We start from the raw sequence: 25,203 nt of genomic DNA, 5'->3' as shown, positions 1-25,203 counted from the left end.
GCTTTAACGATGACTCAATTAAGACATTATTTTCTCTTTTTTTTTTTTTTTCTATCATTCCTCCTTATAATAAGTCATTTTCAAACCTTATTATAGAAAACTTTTAAAAGAAAATCACTTTACATCTTTACCTATAAACTTCACCCAAATTACCAAACCAACAACCCTAACCAATGAGAGACTGTCAAGTGTTGGCTTTCAAGATCCAATCACAATATGCCACATGGTATTTTGCCCCTCATCTACCTATTAACAATTAAAATGCCATCACTTCTAAGTTTAAATACTCACCTCTCCTCTTATTTCTAACACACAACAACACCAAAACAACCAAGTAATTGCGAAGCCTAGGTGCGAATGTATTAGAGAAAATAATGAAATATTTCCCTCTCTCTAAGACTACCATCCACCACGCTTGATATGAGAAGGTCCTACGAGTATGGCACGAATCAGAGTGCTCTAGTCATCTTTTCCATCAAGGGGTGTTAGTGTTCTTCCTTCTTGGTCTCATATCTAATAGGGCCTGTCATCTTGTGATTGAAGATTTTGCAAAGCGAAGTCAGAGATCTAAGAGCTTTAAACACTTTAACTTAAAAGGAGTGTCGAAGTTATTAAATCTCCACTTATATCTTTAGACCCTCAACTAATCTGAGTGGCCCATTTACTACTGTTATTTAAATTGATTTTTGTGAGTGTTCAAGAATGCAGTTTCTCATATTTGAGCCTAACAGTACCCAATCAACATACATCAAATGCTTGGTATTATATTCGTCATGCCTTAAAATTTGAAACCCATGTATGATGACCCTGATCCAAAATTCTATGGTGTGAACTAAATTATGTGTTTATTCAACGCATTTACATTCAAATAATCAGATATCCAAACCAAACAACTATCAAGTCATCCAAATTATAATATCCAAACTTAAAATTTAAGATATATATATTTTTTAATTTCACTTAGCTACTACTGCCATCTTTCACTCATAATATGTACTTTATCTTTTTTATAATTGTCCTAATAAAATAAATTAAAAACTGAATTTCTAATAGAAATAGTCATCCAGGTACTCCACTTCTACAACTCCTTCCTAGAATCCTAAGCTTAAAAGAGTTATCAAATTGTGTGAGCTAGAAGTCCAATGAAATCATACTCACCATAGTTGAGTTTTAAAAGTTATATCATATGCAACAACTTAATGACATATAAAAATTAAATAAAATCTCAGTGGATTAAGATATGTGAGGATATGAATACTATTATGGTGTATAATTACATTGTGGACGATGGAAATCGGCACCCACGCTGATTTATATATTTTGTTTTAATGGTGAGGGTGACTAGGTTGATTTGTGGATGTTGAGTCGCCACTAGCCAATAAATCTTAGAATCCCGTAATCGGTTTGAATCTGCGGAATATGTAAGGTTGAAAAAATTCGAAGACTCTCCTATCTTAGATTGACTCCTGATCTGTGATTCAGGATTCCAGGTAAAGAACCTCGGTTAAAAAGAGGGAAGGTGTTAGGCACCCTCTCTGCTTGTACAAATGTACGGTATCTACTTAATATGGTAAGAAAATCTCAATGGTTGAATGATGTAGTCGAAATAAGACTAGGCACACGTGGACTTCTGATATGACAAGATTCGAGATTTCAGTAAACCATAGAACATACGTCCAACAATGTATTTAGAGAGCGGATGTGATGATGCTTATGTAGAAAGGTAAAGAAAAGTGGACTAAATCACTAGGAATTTCTGATGTGAAAGGATCCAGTGTACGACAAGTCACAGAGCATACGTTCACTAGAGATCTAGAGAAGCATGAAGGTTGATAAGGGAATAGATGTCATTATGAATGTTTGTATGTAAAATGAAAATATCTCTAGCTTGATCTTGAGAAGGCTAAGATATGGGTTGCACCATGATCAATCTGGACTGGAATTGGGGTTGAGGAGGTTGGGAGGAGGTTAAGGGGTGGCTGAAAAATCTGAACTTTGAGGCTTGGGAGCTCATTCTCTCTCTCTCTCTCTCTCTCTCTCTCTCTCTCTCTCTCTCTCTCTCTCTCTCTCCCTGACTTGGATTTTAGAAATGAGAAGTGGTTGTCCCAAATGTGAAGAGGAAAGGGCTATTTGTAGTTTTATCTAATGACAATGTGGTTATTGTTGGGTTTGAGAGGGGTAAATGCTGACATGACAACTTGAGATTGGTTGAGGGAAGAGGAATGCCACATAACGTACTCTTATTGGCTCTTGGAGGTTGGTAGGATGGTAAATAAGGTAGGATGGAGGAGTAAATCTATAAGAAAGTTGACTTTAGGACGAGTGACAACTGTTACTTAGAGGACACACATGTCTCGCGCGCGGAGGTAATTGGATTACCGCCGGTGGTAGTCAGACTACCGCCCGAGCTAGGTTTGGTCCGAAGCTCGTCCAGATAGAGTCGCGTAAATTTTTTAGAGCAGGCGGTAGTCGGATTACCACTCGGGTATAGTTTCTCCCGAATTTTGGTCGGTGGGCCCTTTTTTGGGTCATAAGAGCGGAATAAAGTCCGTTTTAGATATTTGGCTTGAAATAGCTCAAAATTGGCTCGATCATGACCTGAAGTTGCTCGAAACATGGATTTATTGTGGGTGAAGGTTTGGATATGCTTTGGCTTAAATGATGGCTCGTGATAGCTCAGGTTAAGATTAGGGTTTAAGCTTGAGTTAGGCTGAATTTAGGGTTTATGTTGAGGTTTGAGTTAGGGTTAGGCTGGTTTTTTGGTTTACGGTTTGGATTAGGGTTTAATTTGGGATTAGAGTTTGGTTTAGAATATGATCATAGTTCCCGAATTGTCTTAGCTTTCTCAAGATATCAGACTGGGTGGGATATCTACATACATATAATTGTGTGCATACGTGCATACATTTATACATCTTTTTCTCTTAATTTTAATAAAATTTATTAATAATGATACAGTGATAAATGAACACCCATATAATACTCATGCACCTAAAATTTTGGGTTCCTACAATATTGGACTTTAGATGACGCAGCATAGCACATTGCATTAGCGTTGGTACTGTAGCCCCACTATGATGTGTGTTTTATCCATACCGTTTATCCATTTTGACATAATCTCATTCTAAAGCATGAGTCTAAAAATGAGGCATTCAAATTTCAAGTGAAACCTACACCACACAAAATTTTGATGATTGAATACCCACCATTATAAACTTTTTTGATGATTACAAAAATTTTGGATCAAGTTAATATTTGTGTCTTTTCATTGTTTAAGCGTACCTTCTTAACATTACATGGGCCTTATGAAGTTTTTAACGGTGGGAGTTCAGACACAGCTTTTTCATGTGGTGTGATCCAACTTAGATCTGGACATGCATCATTTTTGGGCTAATGCCTTAGCTTTCAAAATGGATGGACGCGTGTATAAAATACATACATAATGGTGGGCCCACGTAGCTTTTCCAGCATCACACCGGGTGCCAATACTGAGACTGAGTAAACTCTGTAGGGTCCAATGTGATGTATGTGAATTATCCACACCGTCCATCTGTTTTTCAAGCTCTGAGTAAACTCTCTAGGGTCCAGCGTGATGTATGTGAATTATCCACACCGTCCATCTATTTTTCCAGCTTATTTTAGATATTGAGACCAGAATTGAAGCATATCCAATACTAAAGTGGACCACACCTAGAGAAGGAAATTGAACGCCTCATGATGAAATTTTCTTGGGGACCACGGAAGTTTCAGATCAAACCGATATTTCTGTTTTAACTTCATCTATGTCTGTGTTGCCTTATGAACAGGTTAGATGACAAATTAACATCAATGTGGGCCCTAGGAAGGTTTCAACGGTGGACGTCCCTACTGTTTCCTGTGGTGTGTTCCACTTGAGCTTTGGATATGTTTCAATTTTGGGATTATGACTTGAAATGATCTGAGAAAATGGATGGATGGTGTGGATAATTACATATACATTAAAGTGGGCCCCACAGCGTACCGAGTTACTCCTTGCGCAATCCGCGACCAGCACACAGTACCGACGCTACGCAATCGGACGCGGATTTCTTACTACCCCCGCCCGTCCCTAGCTCCGAACGGGCAGCTCTGTGGGCGGGCCCACCGTGATTTATCTGTACATCCAAGCCGTCTATCCCTTTTCTTAGATTATTTTCATTTTAAAAACAAAATGAAGCATATCCAACGGTAAAATAGACCACACCACAGATGACTCTTGCATTTAATGCAACTGACATTTAACGCTTTGTGCATTTTAATGCAACCAAGCTTATTATTTGGTGTGGTACACTTCACTGTTGGATCTGCCTCATTGTTGTGCTCATGCCTTAAAATAATCTGATAAAAGGGATTGACGGCTTGGATTTAGAGATACATCACGGTGGGCCCGCCCACAGAACTGCCCTTTCCGAGCTAGGGACGGGCGGGGGTAGTACGCAATCCGCGTCCTACGCAATCCGAATCTTGAGAAACTACCGGCCGTTGCCTCAGACCGCGGTATATCTTTTTTCTACAGTAGTTTTGGGTGCTCAGGGATGTTTAAGCACTCAGAAAATTTATTTATACATGGCACATGTGTAATTCATATTAAACCGTCTATATAGTGGGGCCCACTTTAGATGGCCTAGAAACTACATGTTATACTGAAATGATGACTTGGATGGTCTATTAATTGGTTGATATCTAATGGACGGTCAACATGAATATAAGCAACGGCTGGAATTCAACAAATAAATATAAATAAATGAGTGATTAGAATCTTCTAATCAGTAATTTGTTTACCTTTGATAACCTATATGGAGTTGGTTCCATGATTTGGACGGTCTAATTTGATTTACATGCATGCTAGGTGTATAAATGCAAGCTCAAATAGCCTGCGTGTCGCCCATCTCATTCCGGTGCTGTATCAAATAACTCCTCTTTCCCTACATCGCGATTAAGGTTTGACACATAATGTCGCCCCTGCGGGTCCAAATACAGAGATGGTCCAATAATAAGAACCGTCCATCTTCTAAGTTCCCCAAAAAAAAAAAAAATCTATATGAAAATGATTACTCTTCAAAATTCATAGTCCTTTGATTTTAGAATTTGAATGTGAGCCATTGAAAATGTTCATTTAGTGTCGAATGTTCACCTAAACACTTTCATAGTCAGAATTATCCATTCCTGTTAATACATAGACCGTACAGAATAGCCTAAATAATATGGATGGATCCGATCATCAGACCATCGGGTCCCACTAGGACGACACATGCTAGTTATTGTCACTCGCGACACAGGCAAAACGGACACAGAATGGAAATTTCCTGGGGTGCACGTAATTTTTGAGGTGAGTAGTCTGATACTCTGGTAGAATATGATGGTTTATACACACTCACTCACAACTGTCCACGTGAGATATATTAAACTCAATCGAACCGTTAAAACTGTGGGCCTCACAATAGATTGGTTACAACACAATGTCAAATCTAATTAAGACCTCAGACTAGAAGAAGTTTTCTTATTAGATTAAAACCGTTGGCTACTTTCCATTATAACCATCTATTATTAAATCAGATAACTAGAATAATACTTCTTTGTAATTTGGTTTATAACCATCTAAAGTGGGTCCCACTGTTAAGAGATCTAACTTTGAGTACATGCATGACACGTGTTTGCAGTTTACTAGCCCTACAACACCCCCTATTCACATCCAGACAGTTGCCAACTGAGCAGGGTTTTAGGAAATCTGAGCCGTTCATAAGGTGGTATCACGATAAACATGGCCATAAAAAAAAAAAAAAAACAACTTACGCTGATACATCTATCATGTGGCCCATTAATACATTAAAATAATGGACGGTCAGATCAAACTTTCCAGCTGTCCAAATCCTTGTATGCTTGTGGCTCTCTTCATAAATTGTCCATTCTGTTTTCTACATATGTTCATTTCCTATGTGGGGCCCACTTTATTCACGTCTTAGATGTCCGGTCACTAGTCAGTTTGCCGCATGTTTTGCGTGTAAAAAGTGCACGTGGATGGTGATGCGAGGATTTTATAATACTCATAGGCTCGAGATCTGAAAAGAATTTTCGAACCATAGAACGTATCGTTTCGCGATATGAACCCACCGCAATCCGATACAAGCCCGTGCTATTGATATTTTGATGCGTTTGTATCGGAATAAATCGACGATACGACCCCAAACAAACGATACTTCCAGATACATTGCCATATGATACGATCTTTATCGCGATACGATATACAATATGATACAATACGATATTTCGATTCTGCGAGAGTCCGTTTTGCGTCCGTTGCGACTAAGATCAGCGCGTGTTGCCACCACTGGGGCGCACATATTGAGCTGACCCAACGGCTTGGACCGTTCATATTCTTTCTACCAAAATAACTAGGCGTCCAGCTCATTATCTCTTTTCCTCGATAACCCTCGCCTTTGATTTTAATAATTGAATTTCATCCATTAAAAATTTTATGTAGATTGTTCTCAGTTCATCGAAATATACTCATCATGCTTATTATATCAGATCTTTTGACATAAATTACATAAAATGGACGGTTTAGATCATAATAAAATAAGCTTGTGAGCCCCAGTGGGCAGCGGTACACAATGAATCCTATGACTCGCGACGGACAGAAAAGAAACTCAGAATGAGCGTGGAAACGAAAGCTAAATGACTCTTTTACTCTTTTAACCTTGACAGGGTAAACAGCTACGGCACAAAGTACAAGGGTAGAGTAGTCATTTAAAGGAGAAAGACAGAAGGGTAAGAGATGCCAGAGAAGCAAGTGAGATAAAGCCAGATTTCGAGAGAAAATTAGGAAGGAAGTGATAAGGCTAGCGACGCGTGAAGAAAAGCTATCTTTGGATGACTCTAAATAAGGAGAGAGAGAAGAGAGAGAGAAGAGAAGCAGGCGTTTTTGTTGCAGGGTCGGTGCCATGACGTGGATGAATAACGTGGACACTCTCAGAAGCAATACTGACCGTTGACATGCTTCGGTGATCAGCAACCGGCAGATGCCGGTTCTGGCCTCCACTTACTAATGTATGAGATAGATGCTTTCACCGCCTAAAGTTGTTAGTAGTTTTTAAAAGGGTAATTTTGGTGAGAGAGTACTTTGATGCTCGTGCTCTGGGACACGTGTTTGCTGAAGTGAGAACTTTGGATATTTCTCATTTACAGCCGTTCATTAAATTTACACCAATCTGATAGTGAGATGACGAAATAAGCGTGATTTTTGGGTCGTGATGTATCTAACATGGGACCCATAATGTGGATGGTTTTTTTAATGAATTGTACGACGTTTATGCAATTTTTGAGAAATTTGTGAGTGACTGGGTATCATCCATCGTACACGGCCAGAGTATCAAAGTTTTTGTGATTTTGGCGATTACATCGAATGTTAAAAGTAGGGGGATTCTGGAGTTTGAATTTCTGATGCATATGAATGCCATTATCCACAAATGTGGCAGTGGTCATCGGATCCAGACCGTTGATCTTATGGTCCATACTGTGGATGGTAGATTCATGAAGAATCTCTAATGTCGGTGCTTTCTAACTCTTGGATAAGGTGGCCTCAAATAGATGGTTCGTAAGAAAAAGAAAAGAAATATTACTTGGCTAGGTTCTTCCAATCGAAATTTTGTTTAGATAATCCACCATCTTCTGCGGGTCCCATGAGATCAACCGTCTGGATCTATTAGCAATTAGCTCAAATTAGAATTATAATTCTTCATCCTATTTAGTGAAAAAAAAAAAAAAATTCTAGCTGATTAGACTTATCCTAACCGTTTGATTTGGCATATGAACTTTATACTTAACCTTTTATCTTTCTGACCGTCCATTGACGACCGCCCGTTTTTCAATCATGACCATCCGATCAATCAATTTTGGAGTGCGGCCACAACTTGGACAGTTCAGATCATCTTGCATCCATACCACGTGAATGGTAAAGAGGATAGCCACAAGAGTATACATACCCGACATCTCATCAATGCTACAAATGCATGCATGCATGCCTAATTGCCAGCCCAAGCAGTGGGTCATGGGCAGCCATCCTAACCATTCAATTGGTTTATCCTCTCCATCCAAAGGCCAGATCAAATGACCAAGATCGTCTTTTGGGCTGACGTGGCCCACCATTCTGACAGCATACAACAGAGTCGTTCCCCCATCACGGGTCCGAAAATCGCTTGGACAGTCCAATTGATCGATCTGAACGGTCCATTAATTGAAGAACCAATTTAACAGGTTCCCATGCAAAATTCGAACTGATCGGATGATCCAAACCATCCATAGTTTGCGTTATTTCCTACAGCCATCCTTTAACCAATCCCTTGATGAGATGTTTTCAATTCCCTAGCAAAAGTAATTCTTGAGAATCATAACCAATCCAAGCCAGGTCCTAGCATAAATAATCTTGATCGTTCACATCAAATCCCATTAATCAAATGGTTAATATTCGTTAGATCGATGTGATTTTTCCACCGTAGCAGATGAAATGCGATCTGTACCTGATGAACAGTCTAGATCAACGGATTGGGATGTTTACGTGTCCCAATCCAACTAGAAGCACTGTAACTTACAGTACTCTGAAAGCACCAGAGCATCTTTCAAATATAAAAACAACGAAATTGTTTCCATCTCTATCTCAGAAATGTGAATTCGTCGTTATAGTAGCAGCAGCAGTACATAGAGATTACGATCTTCTCTCTCTATCTTTTAAAAAATACATTGTAGCAGACCTTTCGTTGCAGAGATCTTTTGGGGGCTTTCAATACAAACCCAAAGGAAAAAACACAAGAAGATAGAAATAAAGATAAAAACAGAGAGAGAGAGAGAGAGAGAGAGAGAGAGAGAGAGAGGGGGATCGATCCTTCATCTAATCTATCTTTCTTACCTTTTCCCCAAATCCCCATTTCTCCCTTTCAATCCTACCCTTTTGTCTTCAATCGCGCAAGCAAAACAACAAAAGCTATCTCTCCTTCTCTCCGAAAACCCATACTGAAGATTTTTCTTTGTCGATTGAAAAATGGGAACTGGTTGGAGGAGAGCTTTCTGCACGTCGATTCGTAGAGAGCCGGAATCTGAGAAGCAGAGCCCGAAGAGCTGTACTGGGTTCTTCTCGACCGGGTCTAACCCGTCTACCCCTCGATTGCAATCCCAACCCGTTTCGAGCCCCAGGTTGAGGTGTCGGACGACCCCTCCAGCTGCTGCGCCTCCAGCGCATGATAGCCCGAGGCTGCTCTGCAAGACGAAGAGCCCCAGGCCGCTTCTGGGTTCAAATCCATCTTCGCCCAAATCGCCTTCTCGTTTCTCACTCTTCAGAACCAGCTTGCGATCCTCGAGAGTAAGCATCCAGAAAGACTACTTCTTTTTCTTTTTTCTTGTTTTTCTGGGCTGTTGATTTATCGTACGCACAGGGGTGTAGGTTAGAGCTCGTGTGGATTGGATTGGGATGGATTGCAGGAATGATTAGAGGGTTTTGACTTCTGGGCATTTTCCTTTTCTGGTTTCCGTGCAGAGCAGCTGCGGGATTTGCTTGCAGAACGTGAAAACAGGGCAGGGGACGGCCATTTTCACAGCGGAGTGCTCACATGCATTTCACTTCCCGTGCATCGCCGCGCATGTTAGAAAGGAGGGCAGCCTCTTCTGCCCGGTCTGCAATGCTCGCTGGAAGGAGGTGCCTCTGCTCGCCATACACAAACACCTTCCTGATAAAGGTGGAGAAGAGAAAAGCACTGAAGGAGAGAAAGGAGAGCCTGCCGCAATTCGAGATAAGAAGGGTGCGCTCGATACCAGAGCCTACGACGACGATGAGCCGTTGGTTTCCCCGACTGGGCCCCGGTTCCATCCTATCCCAGAAGCTGACGAAGACGATGAAGAGATTGAAGAATTCCAAGGGTTCTTCGTCAATCCATCCAAGCCGTCGAGAGCGGACGCAATGAACGGCCAAGATTTGAAGAGGGTCGATGCCGGACTCATGCCGGAGGCAGCCGTTGTTTCTGTAGGGAGGAGCCACGAGAGCTACGCTGTGGTGCTGAAGGTGAAAGCTCCGCCTACGGCGCAGGATAGCAACGCCGCATCGCTACTCAATCCGCCTCGCCGCGCCCCCGTCGATCTCGTGACGGTGCTCGACGTCAGCGGCAGCATGACCGGGGCCAAGCTGCAAATGCTCAAGCGCGCCATGCGGCTCGTCATCGCTTCGCTAGGCTCGGCCGACCGGCTCTCCATCGTCGCCTTCTCCGGCCACGCCAAGCGGCTCATGCCGCTGAGCAGGATGTCGGCTACCGGGCAGCGCACGGCGCGCCGGATTGTCGACCGGCTCGCTTGCGGGCAGGGCACGTGCGTGGGCGAGGCCCTGCGCAAGGCCACGAAGGTACTCGAGGACAGACGCGAGCGCAATCCAGTCGCGAGCATCATGCTGCTATCGGACGGCCAGGATGAACGGGCCCCGCAGAATGCCACCAGTCGACGCCGTCGGCCTCAGCACGTGCAGTCCACACGCTTCACCCACCTCGAGATCCCCGTCCACGAGTCCGGCTTCGGGAACCGGCAGCCGGCGCACGAGCCGGCCGAGGATGCGTTCACGAAATGCGTGGGCGGGCTGCTGAGCGTGGTCGTACAGGATGTGCGGATCCAGCTGGGCTTCGCGTCCGGCTCCGCTCCCGCCGAGATCTCGGCCGTCTATTCATGTAGCGGACGGCCCGCTTTCGTTGGGGCGGGTTCGTTCCGGCTCGGCGACCTTTACGCGGAGGAGGAGAGGGAGCTGCTTGTAGAACTGAGGGTGCCGTCGTCAGCTGCTGGGGCCCACCACGTGATGTCCGTCAGATGCTCGTACAGGGACCCAGCCACGCAAGATCTCGTCCAGTGCAAGGAGCAAGCGTTACTCGTGCCTCGCCCGCACGCCGTCCGATCATCCGCCCCAAAGATCGAACGGCTGAGGAACCTCTTCATTACGACCAAATCCATAGCCGAGGCTCGCCGCCAAGCCGACCGCAACGACTTAGCCAGCGCGACCCACCTCCTATCCTCAGCACGCGCGCTGCTACTCCAGTTTACCTCCATCTCAGCCGACGAGAATCTCCTCGCCTTGGAAGCCGAGCTCGCCGAGCTCCACCAACGACGTCAGCAGCAGCAGATCCAACGGCGGAGAATCCCCGATCCAACAACGGACGAGAGCAGCGAGCCACTAACCCCTACATCGGCTTGGCGAGCCGCGGAGCAGCTCGCGAAGGTCGCCATAATGAGAAAATCGTTGAATCGAGTCAGCGATTTGCATGGGTTCGAGAACGCCAGATTCTAAACAAACAAACCCCCTGGCGCACAATAGCGACAAGCAGTACCCGACGCCCCAGCCCTTTCCACCAAAAATCCAAAAAAAAAAAAAAAAGAGTAGAAAACCCCAGTTGAATTGATTGAAGGGGTTTCTAATTTGTCTCTTGTCCAGGAATTATCTTTAAAGATATTATTAGAAAAAGGAAAAGAGACTGTTTTTTAGGATAAAAAGGAGGAGAAAAAAAAGGCTATAATATGAAAATATGTACAATGATATCGCGATATATTTTTATTTTGATTTTATTTTATTGTGATAATGGGTTTGATGATGTACATGCATGTATGATGATGATGAGGGTGGTGGTGGTGTTTTCATGGGTAGTCTTAGCTGTTGTCTTCTTTTTTTCTTTTCTTTTTTTTTTTAAAGGCCTGTTTGGCTTTATCATGTTCTGCATTTGGGCTTTGTGTTATGAATAATTTCCTTCTTTTGAAATAGATATGCTTATTACAATCATCTGGACCTTACACGTGTAAATGTATTATGTAGGAGCCTCATATTAAACTTCTCTCGAAGTTCAGCTCACTTTTGGTCGTTCGGTGGGACAAAATAAATGAACGGTTGCATGGGATTGATCAATGGTCCAAATTTTATGATCTGATTGGTTGGACTTTTGGGGGATGTCATATGGATGGGGATCGCCTGATGAGCGGATCCGATTTCCTGATTAGCAGCTCGTGGAGCCAGGGCAAATTGCATCTCTCAAGTGTAAAAGAGGAAAGCTGATGATGATGAAATTCTAGCCGTTTGTTTTTGGGTGATGCAAACCATTTGTTTGATGGGGCTGCCGTTGATGGGAATACCGAAAGAAAATCTCTGATTCAATATTACAGCCGTTAGATTAAACAAAGGTTACCGTGATCATTTTCAAAGCAAAAAGAACCAAATTATTTCAAGTTCATGTTCAAAGCAAAAGAGTCCATTGAGAGCTTTTTAAACCGTACAAAGTGATAGTCATCATGTTAACGGTCTGGATCATTGGAAGATGACCCACATTCAAAGGTTAAGGCCCGAATGTTTGGTATTGTAATACAACCGATGTATTCGAGCAAATCTCTGTATATTCGTGCAATGCCTGTTTCGTATTGAAAGCTCCGTATGCTTTCCCTGGAATTTTCAATGCAGTTAATGGCACGTCTTTTTCCACTGCAGGTTGCTAATTCCACACGCGTGTAAGGATCAACATCCCCTCATAGTGACACGTACCATAATGTGGAGAAAATGGAGCTGTTCTCTTTCATGGAAAGAGTAGTCATCTAGAATCAGAATTGATGTCTTCGAGTTGAGATAAACCTCAGGCTGAAATTACTAACCACAGTTTACGCATAAGGAGTACTGTTGATGCAAGAATTTGGGACACCCTCTTCGGACCTCTGAGCACCTATGTTGAAGGGTTTAGAGCGAGAGATTTTCCATACTTTTTTAGTTTAAGTAGTTCCTTTATTTATAGGATATGTAGGGCAGGTTAGTCTACAATTTCAAGCACAATCTTAGCCATTCGGTGAGATGTGAGTAGTTATCTTAGAATGTGAGGAGTTAACATGGAATTATGCGCTGGAGGGTTATGCGTAAGTGATGGATAACCGCGGTTACCTTGAAGTTAGGTTGGCACTGCTCTGATTGGAGCATCATAGGTCGGCATAGAGTATCATAGGTTGGCACAGAGTAATCTATGGTCGGCATGGTCTGGACTTTTTATTTTGCCCGAGGTGAACCCATATATAAGTGATTCGAGGAGTCTATCAGGACTCATGAAGAAGTTAAAGGGTACAAAAATTGGACATCATAAAGACTTGTACTGAATCTTCATTTATTTGTATCGGAGCCAAGCTGAACCAATCGATTAACTGGATGGAGCCGACCTGAACTAAGCCGAGCTAAATCGATCAATTGATCGAGGATGGAGCTGAACCAATCGATTAACTGGCCAGGGATTGCTATAAGGAGCTCGGGAGTTCTACATTGGTTATCTAGGCTATTAGTTTTTTTGAGCAGAGAGTTGGACCTATCTTCTCATCAGCCCCATCTATCCTTGATGAGGACTTTCTCAACTTCATCGAGTTGATCAATCCCTTGGACCTGTTCTGACCAAGGACTTCAGGACAATTCTTGTGAGGTACATAGGTGGAAGCTCGGGAACATACATTGTCGAAGACTACGCTTGGGGATGCGAAGTCTAGCTTCTCTAAATGAGATAGTGCATGAGTGTATACTCGTCAACTCGAGCTGACCCTAAGGGCGGTCGGGCCATATTTCCCCATAACAAGGACTATCGATATAAGTACGAGCAGTTCCTCGTGTTTAAAAATGAGCCGCTGAACTTAGTTATCTAAAAAAGGAGTTTAACGAAAAAAGATTCATCTCACCAGGAATGTCTATAATGTAGAGTTTGAGCCTTAAGCTAATCAGGTCGACAACCGTCAGAGGCAGTATGAGAAATTCAGAGGGAATCTTGTCCCAAACCAGAAGAGGACCCGACTTGATCTTAGCCGAAGATTACGTCGACAAATGTAGGCTCAACAACATCTTCGGATGCAGTTTTCCATTAGAACATGGACTCTCCATCATATCACATTAACAAACGACAGTTTCAAAACCGCCCCCAAAACTCTATATGTACAACTCTCCTATGCTAAAAGGGGGAAGGATGTGAGATTTTAAACCTTAATCTATACCACCGAGATTATCACCTACAAACTTAACTTAGGCATTGGAGGGTCCTTGGCCGGCCACTGGCACCCGTTGGTCATATCTTTCATGTTCTTTGTGGGTCCAAAAAAAAAAAAAAAAAACTGATTCAGCTTGAGCCCAAACAAATTTGACCCGACCCCACACCAAACACCTGAAAATTGATAAAGCCTTTATTTTCTCTTTTGAATTTCCTAATCTATTTATTTATTTAGTCATCCACACATCTGCTACTTGCATGCACATGGATAAGAAAAATAAACATTATAGAATAAAAATCAGTGGTATGCATTTAAGGTAGATATAACACATATATAAAAAATTGAGTTGACCAAAGTAGGGTTAGTCCAGTCAGGCTAAAATGACACTAACCCAAGCCATGCATGCGAGGGCCGAGCGGGCTACTCAAGACCATTGCTACCCTTTAAAATAAATGGTTAGCTAATAGAGATTTTTAACCGTTAAATTACTTTGTAAATTATGGCTCACCTGAGTGAGTGAAATTTTCTGATATTTATACAGCGCGTGGAATTAGAAAATTTTGGCGACAATAGTATTACGGCTGGGGTGGTATCATAATACTCTTGCCAGTGTACACACCCGCTGTACACATGCCCTGCATGTGCTTCCATGGAAATTGCAGGCCCCACTTGTATACCAACCATATGTTGATTGGTATGCTCAGAAAGGTAAGTGGCAATAGCTCAAATTCACGTACCTTTAGAATGTTTTTCCCAGCATCATCTCGCTGTGGGCTCCACTGTGTATCAATTATCATGGGTAAACTGAACTGATCTACCATATAGGAAGTACAACCAACCACAAGAGAAGTATCTTGAAGCTAAAGTGGATAGAGAACTAGGATATGGATCTGTCTTAGACTTACGGAGAGGAGTAGAGCTCAAAAGGCAGCGCAAGTGATTCTCCCAATGAAGAAATGAGTCTCTAACTGACCCATAGTTCGGATTAAGGAGAACCACCTCACCGAGTGTGTCTACAAATGCAGGTGTTGATGCAGATTTTTGGTTCACTTTTGCCATATTGCTGGATGTTTGAATACCTGCACACGAGAAGACAGAGGAGACCTTGGCTATAACAGGGGGACTCTCTGATGCCTAAGTAAGAACTAGGAAAACTGAGTCCAGTATATTAGGTTTAAGGTGTGTACAAGTTGTGTGTACCTTACACAATTGGAGTGGCTCCTATTTATAGCCTTTTGGAGTTAGTTACGTAGAGGGAGACATTTCTCAATTGTATGTGCAGTAATCGCGTACATTTCTCAATCGTTACACGAGATTTTTGATAGAGATCAAGCGGTCGAGATTCGAAGTCGTTCTAGTAAAAGGCCGTGGCTGACCCGAGGTCGATTTGTCGAGGTGAATCTGTTGAGGCCAATCTGTCGAGCTGATCCCAATGGCTAACATGGAGGGAGCAGCACTGGTTGTCTTGAACGAGCCATAGATTAGCCCGCATCCAAGCACTGAACACTAGATCGGGGGCCTTTTCTTAAGTAGGGACTTCGTTTTTTGTTCCCTTTAACTTACTATACATGGTCGACCCTAGGCCGAGCAGTTAGGCATGTAATTCCTGGTCTGGACGGTTCCCGGGGAGTCATGGCCAAAATTCGACAAGAGTTCCGAAGTGAATAGAGCCGTGAATTTATTTGGGAGCTCCTTGGGAACGACCGACCTGAACTCGCTCACTCGTTCTTTCATCCGCACTCTCGGGTGCTCGAGCCAACCTTGTATTTGGATAGTTCATTTTCACCCTTAACAGTAACCCGCCTACTTCCTAGTCTGCAAAGCGGGCTGAGGAAGTAAGGCGGTGAAATGAGGTTGGGAAGTCGAGTCGGCTAGTCTTGAAGGCCAGGGAGATACAGGAGTGAAGATCAATGAGATTTTGCAATGATGGCTTGCTATGTTTGAGGCAACGTTTGCTAGCGCGATAGCCTTTTCAGTTTTTGACATATGGGGTACAAGCACTTGACATCGCTTAGGGAGTCGAGTCGAGACGACAAACAACAAACTCCCACGTAGAAAATGGTAGGTGTTGGCACGATTCTTCGGTTGTGACATTAAATGCGAGCCATCATTATTTGTAGCTGAGGAGACCTATAAAAGGGGAAAGTAGTCCTAGGTAGTTCGTCTATTTGCGATTTCTCCACTCATCGCTGCTTTGAATTTAACGGAGTAGACGATTTTTGGTGAGTTCTTTTCTTCTTCTTTGGTCATCCTCCACTTCTCTTCTGTCCATTTTCTCTTTGTTTTTTCCTTTTCACTGTTTAATATGTCCGATATGTCGGGTGAAGGACGCAAAGTATACGTGTTTGAGGACGAATTGGACCAGGGAAGTTTTGGTTCCAGACCTAGGATTCTGTGCAAACCATCCTCTCCGGTGCCATTGGGACCCAGCCAAAGGACGACTCTATGCCCCTCTAAGAGGACAACCGCTTAGACTTACAGCATAAAACCCATAAGGCAAGAAGCTCAGGTGATGAGCTCCCCAACCTTCCAAGCTAATTAGATCGACCACGGGCAGTGCTTGGATGGAAAATTTAGAGAAAATCTCGCCTCATACTCAAAAAGAAAAGATTCAGAATGATCCTATTTGAAAGTCACACCAACCAAGAAAGTATCAGGAGTAAATTCTCATCCAAATAAGAACCTTATTGCGAAGGCAGTGGATCCTATAAAAATCTACATGCCTTAAAACAACACAAATACCATAATTAAGTATAGTTATTATAATTGAAAGGAGATAAGTAAATAAATTCAAGTTCAAATTTTTAATCCGACTCTACCCACATAACTTAAACATAGCACATAGTTCACGACTGTCATTGACTCCCTCATTATTTATATACTTTTTTGCTTTTTTTTTCCTGGTCAATCGATGAGCACATCTCCGCAATTAAACACATTTGTTTGGAATCTTCAGGCTATAACACCAACCATATGATCTTTTGGCAGGTGGATGTGGCGCACCCCATCCACGGCTTGGCTCACCCACATAGGTTGACACGTGTGCTTGGGTCTTCTGATTGTACAGCCATTCGTCGGTCCATGCACCCAAAAACTTCCCCATGGGAAAATCCTAACCCTTTAAATTGTATCCACTAAAAAAATACTGTCAAAAAGCAAATTGCAGCGATAGTCAACCGCTAGGATTTCCGAATGTGAGATATTTTTAACATTGGACCATCCACTTTAAGCCCACCATTATCAACGGTTCAGATCACCCAACCTGTGCTCCCGAACCAGAGCAAACTGCCAGTATTCTCAGGTCTATACTCTATCATTGTATGGTACGTCCCTCTCAACAAATTTTCTATTTTCTCATCTCTTTTCACATCATAGCATGTACAACACTAAATACATCGGGAATCGTGCCAAAATTGAATTTATTATTTTTTCTTTTAGAGCACACCCGCGCGTGTGAGAGAGCTGGACACCTCTCATGTCCTCTGATTCCATCATCAGACTGACCATGTGAAAAAAGGGAATCTGATCCATTGGTCGATTTTCTCTAACCATCAATTTATTTTTCACATTTGATGTGGCCCACCTAATGATCATGTCAGCCTTACATTTTGTCCATAGTACATCCATGGTGAGACCCACCGAATGAACCATCCAGATCTCTCATACATATACCCCACGTGTCCCCATTGGAACTCATGATTTTTCCTTGGGTCCCATCACCTTCCTTTATCTTACACTTTTATGTCCACCAATAGCAATCTAAGCTTACAACATGATGATTCGACCGAGTCCCGATGGAACTTTTTCTTAGATACCCGATACTCTGCGTATCGGGTTACGTTTCGGCCGTTACGTTTGGCTAGCCGTTAGAGCTGACCCGAGGGTGCGCAGGATAAAGGGACTCCACGTTAGCGTAACTTTAGCAACACGCTTGAGAAAAGGGAGCGAAAGTAAGCAAGCTTTTGCAGAGCGGGGGCTGGACGTGTAGAGGTAAAAGTTAACCTACGCACTTTTAGATGTGATGATTTCCTTAAAATGCGCACTCGAAGATTCGAGAAATGGATTGATGCCCTCGCGACAATCCACGCGCCCACGGCCACGCGTTCTTAGCACGTCTCTAGTCCAATCTAAACCGTTCAAATAGTGGGACAGCCTGTAGACGGTCCATATCCCAAATATTACACTGAATGGATGATTATATATGGATATATAAACGGTTGAAGTGGAAGATAGCAATGTCCATTAATAACTGGTTAGAATCCAATAATCGACTTGATTTTTCAGCGCTGTCCCATCTAAGTGGGCCCCACTAAGTGGATAATTTCGTTATAGGAACATGTTTGCCACGTGTATGCCTCCTTTGCATTTTTAGGTACACCCTATCTTTTAAAACTTGTACTGTTGCATAACTAATAGTACAAAAGTAGGCGTGTGTATATAAACAGGGTGGGTATAGATATCAAGCTTTCTGAAGATGTTTGCTGGTGAAGCTGGCCCCTTCTTGCCAACCACGTGGAGATTCCGTTCATTAATTTAGTGGGTCCCACCGGATAATGTGATAAATCAGAAGTTTCCAAAATCAAGTCGTTTCATTCAGGTGGGCCATGATCTAGAGACCAAATGGACGGTCCAAATTTTATTTTATTTTCTAGCCACCCATGTGGTTCCAAGAATGGGGCCCACCTCAGGAAATCTTGGGTCTTCTAACGGTCTGGACCTTTTATGTGGTGGGCCTCATCGTGGATAGATAATACCCAAAAAGGGTCGTGGATTGCATACTGACCCTGCCAGTACGTACGTCGCTACTGATTAGTGCTCTGTGGGCCCTACCATTATGTATGTGTTTTATCCACACCGTTCATCCATTTTTCTAGCTCATCCTAGGGTATAAGGCCAAAAATGAGACAGACCCAAATCCCAGGTGGACCACACCACGGGTAACAGTGGGTGATTGAAAGCACACCATTCAAAACTTCTTGGTGCATAAAGAAGTTTTGGATCAAGCTGATATTTGCATTTTCCCTTAATCTATATCCGTGTGACCTAATCAACAGGTTGGATTTCAAATAAACATTAAAGTGGACCCTAGGAAGTTTTTAACGGTAGACATTCAATAACCACTGTTTTCCTGTGGTGTAGCCCCTCTGAGATTTGGATATGCTTCCTTTTTTGGGCTGGTGCTCTAAAATAATTATCCAAAAAGGATGGACGGCATGGATAAAATACATACATCATGGTGGGGCCCACAGACCACCGTCCAGTAGACGTCACTACATGCAGTGTCAGTATGCAAGGAACAGTATCGGTATTTAAGGGTTAATGAGAACGTCCGTATTCAACGGAAAAGGAGTCAAATGATCAAACGATTAAAACACTCCAATCCATGAAATCTCTCTTTCATGAACCATCCAAGTTGAGTCCCATCATATTAACGGTTTGGATGATTGGAAGATGAGTCCAGATCACGTATTCAGCAGCAATACGTCAGGGGATGTATTGTAAAAGCATACAAAGTCACGTTTCAGGAACTTTATACACGTAGGAAATGGAAAGGGAACCTGAAAAAGGTCGGAAACGCACTACGAAAGGGCGATTCGGAGCTAAGCTATCACTGTTGTGTAGGATAAGCGTTACAAAAAAGGAGTTTTTGCTAATCCACACGTAACTTTTCGTACAGCGCACGTGCCGACTTGGAAAGTGCATGGAACATCTGGGCAGTCTCGGATGGCAGGGAGGGTACTGAGTAAACTTGGTGGGGGCCACCGTGGTTTATGTGTCTTATCCACGCCGTCCACCCGTATTATTGGTTAATGTTAGCGCATGAGCCCAAAATTGTAGCATATCCAATGTTACGGGTAAAGTTGGACTGACCATGCATGGGTCAGCTCAGACTCACCAGCATGGTCTTCTAGACCAAGGTGCTCCTAAACGACCATCTCAGGTCATTTTGGGAAACAATAGGCACCGAGCTCCCGAGCCTAGGTTACAGTTTTGTACATTTCGGAGCTTTAGTTAAGCTTATCTGATGTCTAAGAAATGTCCAGATTCATAGGATTAGAAGACGATCAATCAGTTCAATGAGATCAATGGGATAGTCATCGCGAACAATAAGTATTATTGAGGAGATGAGTCCACTCCTTATGCCCAAGTATAGATAGACCAAGAAATTGATTAGTCAACCAGTGATGATTAGTGTAAAAACTCACTTCGAGCCGGTCATGGAGAGCAGCCCAATTAATCGATAGCTCGGCTCAGCTTCAACCATCCATTGCATGATTTCAAGGTCAATCACATCAACACTTATCACCTACGCAAATCCTGCGTAATAGTGAAAAACGCACGCAAACAATACGCCTGTAATCGAGAATCGTCTCTAGCCCTAACAATGACCCATTTATAATATAAATAAAGGACTTATATAAAGAAAAAGATATGCAGAATCTCTCCCCAAAGCCCCTCGATTAGACCCATATTCTTATCCTAACTTTGGCATCAAAAGCTCCCAGGTCTCTTTTATCTTCTTCTTGTACAAGTACTCAAATGTTTAAAAAAGATGATCAGATTTTTGCATCAACATCCTAACTTAATAGGACTAAACAGTGAGGATATTGACATCTACCATTGAAACTTTCACAGGGCCATAGTAATGTTTATTTGTCATTGAATCTATTACATGGATGATGGGAAAACACATATCAGATTGATCCAAAACTTCTACGGTCCCTGAGAAAATTTCAATGGTAGGTGTTCAATTCCGGCATTTTCTCATGGTGTGGTCTGCTTGAACTTTGTATAAGCTTCAATTTTGGGCTCATGATAAAACGGATGGACAGCCAGGATAAGACACATAAATTACGGTTGGCCCCGTAGAGTTGACTCAGCACCCAATCTGAGAGCTGATTAGGTGCGGCTCTGACTGGGGCCACCTTGATCCACGCCATCCATCCAATTTTTAAGATCACTTTAGGGCATGAAATCAGAAATGAAACAAATCCAAATCTCAGGTCTACCACACCAGAGTAAAGAGTGGTGATTGACCATTAAAAACTTATCGTGAGCCAGAAAAGTTTGGATCAAGTTGATATTTGTTTTTTTTCTTTTTTTTCCTTCATCAAGGTCTGTGTGACCTTATCAACAGGTCCGATGGAAAATAAACATTACGGTGGGCCCTGGGAATTTTTGAATGGTGGACATTCAATCACCACTGTTTTCTGTAGTGTGGTACCCCTGAGATTTGTTGTCTGTTTCATATCTTGAGCTCATACCCTAAAATGAGCTAGAAAACGGATGGACGGTTTGGATATACTATACATACATCAAGGTGGGCCCCACAGTCAGGGCCGCACCTAATCCGCTCCCTAGATGGCGAACCCTCCCGCGAAGATGAGGATACACGAGAATCCAGAAAGTCAATTCATCAGGAGGATGCGTACATTGAATTCAGACCGTTGGTACGTAGCTTTTGAATGGTCCACTCTTTTTTAGTACAGGAAAGGCCCACCTAATGAGTGCACCAGCTTGCTTTTCGTATGCTCTCTTAATTGTGGTTGGGGCGCGCCAAAAGTGGGTGGATCCATGACTCTGGGCCCACCTTGATGTATGTGCATTACATCCACACAGTCCATCCGTTTTTACGGATCATTTTAGGGTATGTCCCCAAAAATGAAGCAGATCCAAATCTCAGGTGGAACACACCATAGGAAACAATGGTGATAGACCATTAAAAACTCTTGTGGGACCACAAAAGTATTGGATCAAGCTGATTTTGTGTGGTTCCTTCATCAAGGTATTTGTGACCTTATCAACAGTTTGGATGGAAAATAACCATTCCGGTGGCCCCCAAGTATTTTAATGGTGGGTATTCAACCACCACGTTTCATGTGCTGTGGTCCACCTAAGATTTAGATCTGCTTCATTTTTCGGATCATTCCCTAAAAAGAGATTTCAAAACGGATGGACGGCGTGGATGTAAGGCATACACATCAAGGTAGGCAACACAGTCAGGGATCGACCCACATTGGTGGATGTGGGGATCTACCGAAGCCACGCCCTCGCGGTTCTGCCCGCAAACCGGTAGCGGCTGTAGCTGTATGGTAGCCGTAGGGAGGTATGCTAAGCCCACGCACGTGTACAAGGCATCCCATTTACACCCCACTGCATGTACCACTTTGGCATACTCTCGTGAGATCTGAGCCATCCATTAGATGGGTCTGACCATTTAGGTGATCTGATCCAAAATTCAGGCCTTCTTATTTTGCAAGTGGACCACACTATTAGAAAAAGTATGATTACCTAGCCAAAGCTTAGCCATTTTTATTTTTTTTTTCCCAGCAATGTGGCCCACTTGAATGATCGGGCGTGATTTTTGGTAACGGCATCTTCATAGCGAGATCCACTTTACGAACAGGTCGGATCTTGCACCTATGTGCTATCAGGGCACACAACGCTCCTGTAATAGGTAACCGAAATGGGACATCAACACGAGGAAAATGGACATAGATTGCCTGCGACGGGGCCCACCATAATATATTTTTTTATATCCACTCCATTCATCCATTTCACCGGCTCATTTTAGGGTATTAGCCCAAACATGAGGTAGATCCAAAGTTCACTTGGACCACACCACGGGAAACAGTGGGGATCGACCACCCACCGTTAGAAACTTCTTCGATAGGCGTCGTTTTCCCCACTGTTTCCATTGATGTGCTCCACTTGATATTTAGATCTACCTCATGATAGAAATAAGCTGGACGCGGTTTGGCTAGTGACGCTGCCACCAGCCAGGTTGCTAATAGTCGGTGTTATGTGGACCCAACTATTATGTATGTGTTTTATCCACGCCGTTCATCCATTTTGAAAGATAATTTTAGATATTGATCCTAAAAATGAGGTAGATCTAAATCTCAGGTGGACCACACCATGGGAAAACAGTAGTGATGAATGTCCACTCCCAGGGCCCATTGCAATGGTTATTTGACATCTAACCTGTTGATTAGGTCATACAGACTTAAATGAAGGGAAAAAATATATATCAGCTTGATCCAAAACTTTTGTGGCCCTCAAGAAGTTTTTAATGGTTGGCATTCAATCAACACCGTGCGGTCCACTTGAGATCTGGATCAACCTCATTTTTTGGCTCATACCATTCAATGATCTGGAAGAATGAGTGGACGGCATGGATGAAACACATACATCATGGTGGGCCCCACAGAGCACCGACCACTAGCCATTGGGTAGCGGTAGGGTGAGTAGCCGATCCGTTTCCAGATAAGCTGGCGAAACAGATGAACAGCTTAAAAGTAAAACGTACATCAACGTGGGCCCCATACAACTCAGAGCTGAAGGAAGATTCCAGCAGCCTGAGAAAATATCCATGCACTATGCCCCACGTGAATTTATGAGGGCGACACGACACAACTGGCAATATGTGTCAGGTTGTAAAAAGTGCTGTGAAGAGTTACAAAAGGCTTAGTAGAAGAGCGTAATAATAACACTCATTAAGGTAAGGAACTATCATGAAATATCAAGAAACTTTCAACTAAATTAGACTCATTTATCATGAAATATTGTGATATTTGATGCAACCAAACACATCCAAGCTACATAAAATATATTAATTTTCCTACACACTAATGGAGTCGATGTGGTAAACTAGACTGGTTGATCGTTTAATATCATGACATTTGATGCAACCAAACGGACAAGCTACATAAAATATATTAATTTTCTGACCCACTAACAGGCTCAATGTGGTAAACTAGACTGATTGATCATGAAATATCATGATATTTGATGCCACCAAACGCACTCTAAGCTACATAAAATATATTAATTTTCCTACACACCAATGGAGTCGATGTGGTAAACTAGACTGGTCAATCGTTTAATATCGTGACATTTGATGCAACCAAACAAACTCTAAGCTACATAAAATATATTAATTTTCCGACCCACCAACAGGCTCGATGTGGTAAACTAGACTGATTGATCATGAAATATCATGATATTTGATGCAACCAAACGCACTCTAAGCTACATAAAATGTATTAATTTTCCGACCCACCAACAGGCTCAATGTGGTAAATTAGATTGATTGATCATGAGATATTATGAGATTTGATGCAACCAAACATACCCCAAGCTACATAAAAATATATTAAATTTTCTACTCACGGATGTCATTCCCTCACACTCCACAGCAAAGCAAAACGGAATTTCAAAAGGAAACATCATCACATTACAGAAATGGGGCTAACTATGATGTTTCACAGCAAAGTTGCAGCTGGACTATAGGTAGAAGCCTTTCATACAGCTGTCTATGTAATCAATTGGGCTTGATGTGGTAAATTAGACTGATTGATCATGAAATATCATGATATTTGACGGAACCAAACACACCCTAAGTTTTGTAAAATATATTAATTTTCATACCCATGAACAGGCTCAATGTGGTAAATTAGACTGATTTATAATAAAAAATCATGATATTTGATGCAACCAAACACACCCTATGTTATGTAAAATATATTAATTTTCCTACCCACCAACAGGCTCGATGTGGTAGCTTCATCCTTCATGGCTATTTAGGAGTCAGTAAATGCATGGATCTGTGGGTGTATCAATGAAAGATTCGACAGCTACTGCAGCCCCTGCATCACTTTTGAGTTGAGGAGTTTCCATATGAAATCATTTTTCATTGAGAAGTTGTTCAATATCATGAAAGTATTCAAATTCCCACATGGCAGTATGTTTGGTCACAGCGTACGCCGACATGAAGATTGGTGAAATATCCAAGCCATTCATCAGGTGGGGCTCGCTGTGTAGGGATTACTGCCAGCAGTAAATGACAGTCCTTTCAGTAGGTGTGCCATGATATTGGAAATAAATCCACAGGTTAGTTCAGATAACTTCAGCTGAGTTTTTCAAAACCGTACATCTCTTCAGCATTGGGTGGAATCCACCCAATGCTGTTAAATGACAAATGCAATAGTATGTGACCCAATTTTATATCGATTGACATAGCCCCAATTTTATTTTATTTTTAAATAAGAAAAAAAAAATGAAAAAATAATACAAGGGTGGGGTTTTTTAATATAATTTTATTACCAATTTTTATTATATTTATTATATCTTATAGACTATCAGACTATAACAAGTTAACAAGTACTCAAATGAATA

The 25,203-nt window shown here is 42.3% G+C and overlaps 1 protein-coding gene across 2 annotated transcripts; it reads left to right on the top strand.

The window, feature by feature from the left end:
- The first annotated feature begins 8,664 nt into the window (after positions 1–8,664).
- On the top strand, positions 8,665–11,631 carry LOC131228636 (E3 ubiquitin-protein ligase WAV3-like). 2 transcript variants are annotated; one of them, XM_058224430.1, is made up of 2 exons: positions 8,665–9,370; positions 9,545–11,631. In XM_058224430.1, the coding sequence occupies exons 1-2, from the start codon at positions 9,053–9,055 to the stop codon at positions 11,324–11,326; spliced, it is 2,100 nt and encodes a 699-aa protein (XP_058080413.1). In that variant the 5' UTR covers positions 8,665–9,052; the 3' UTR covers positions 11,327–11,631. The 2 variants fall into 2 exon arrangements, with proteins under 2 accessions (XP_058080413.1, XP_058080414.1); XM_058224431.1 differs by having other exon boundaries at positions 9,099–9,370; positions 9,550–11,631.
- The last annotated feature ends 13,572 nt before the right edge of the window (positions 11,632–25,203 follow it).

The sequence above is a fragment of the Magnolia sinica genome, chromosome 16 (genome assembly GCF_029962835.1).
Source record: "Magnolia sinica isolate HGM2019 chromosome 16, MsV1, whole genome shotgun sequence".
NCBI classification, from domain to species: Eukaryota; Viridiplantae; Streptophyta; class Magnoliopsida; order Magnoliales; family Magnoliaceae; genus Magnolia; species Magnolia sinica.
Note: the sequence above shows the minus strand (reverse complement) of the source record. Positions and strands in the feature narration are given on the sequence as shown.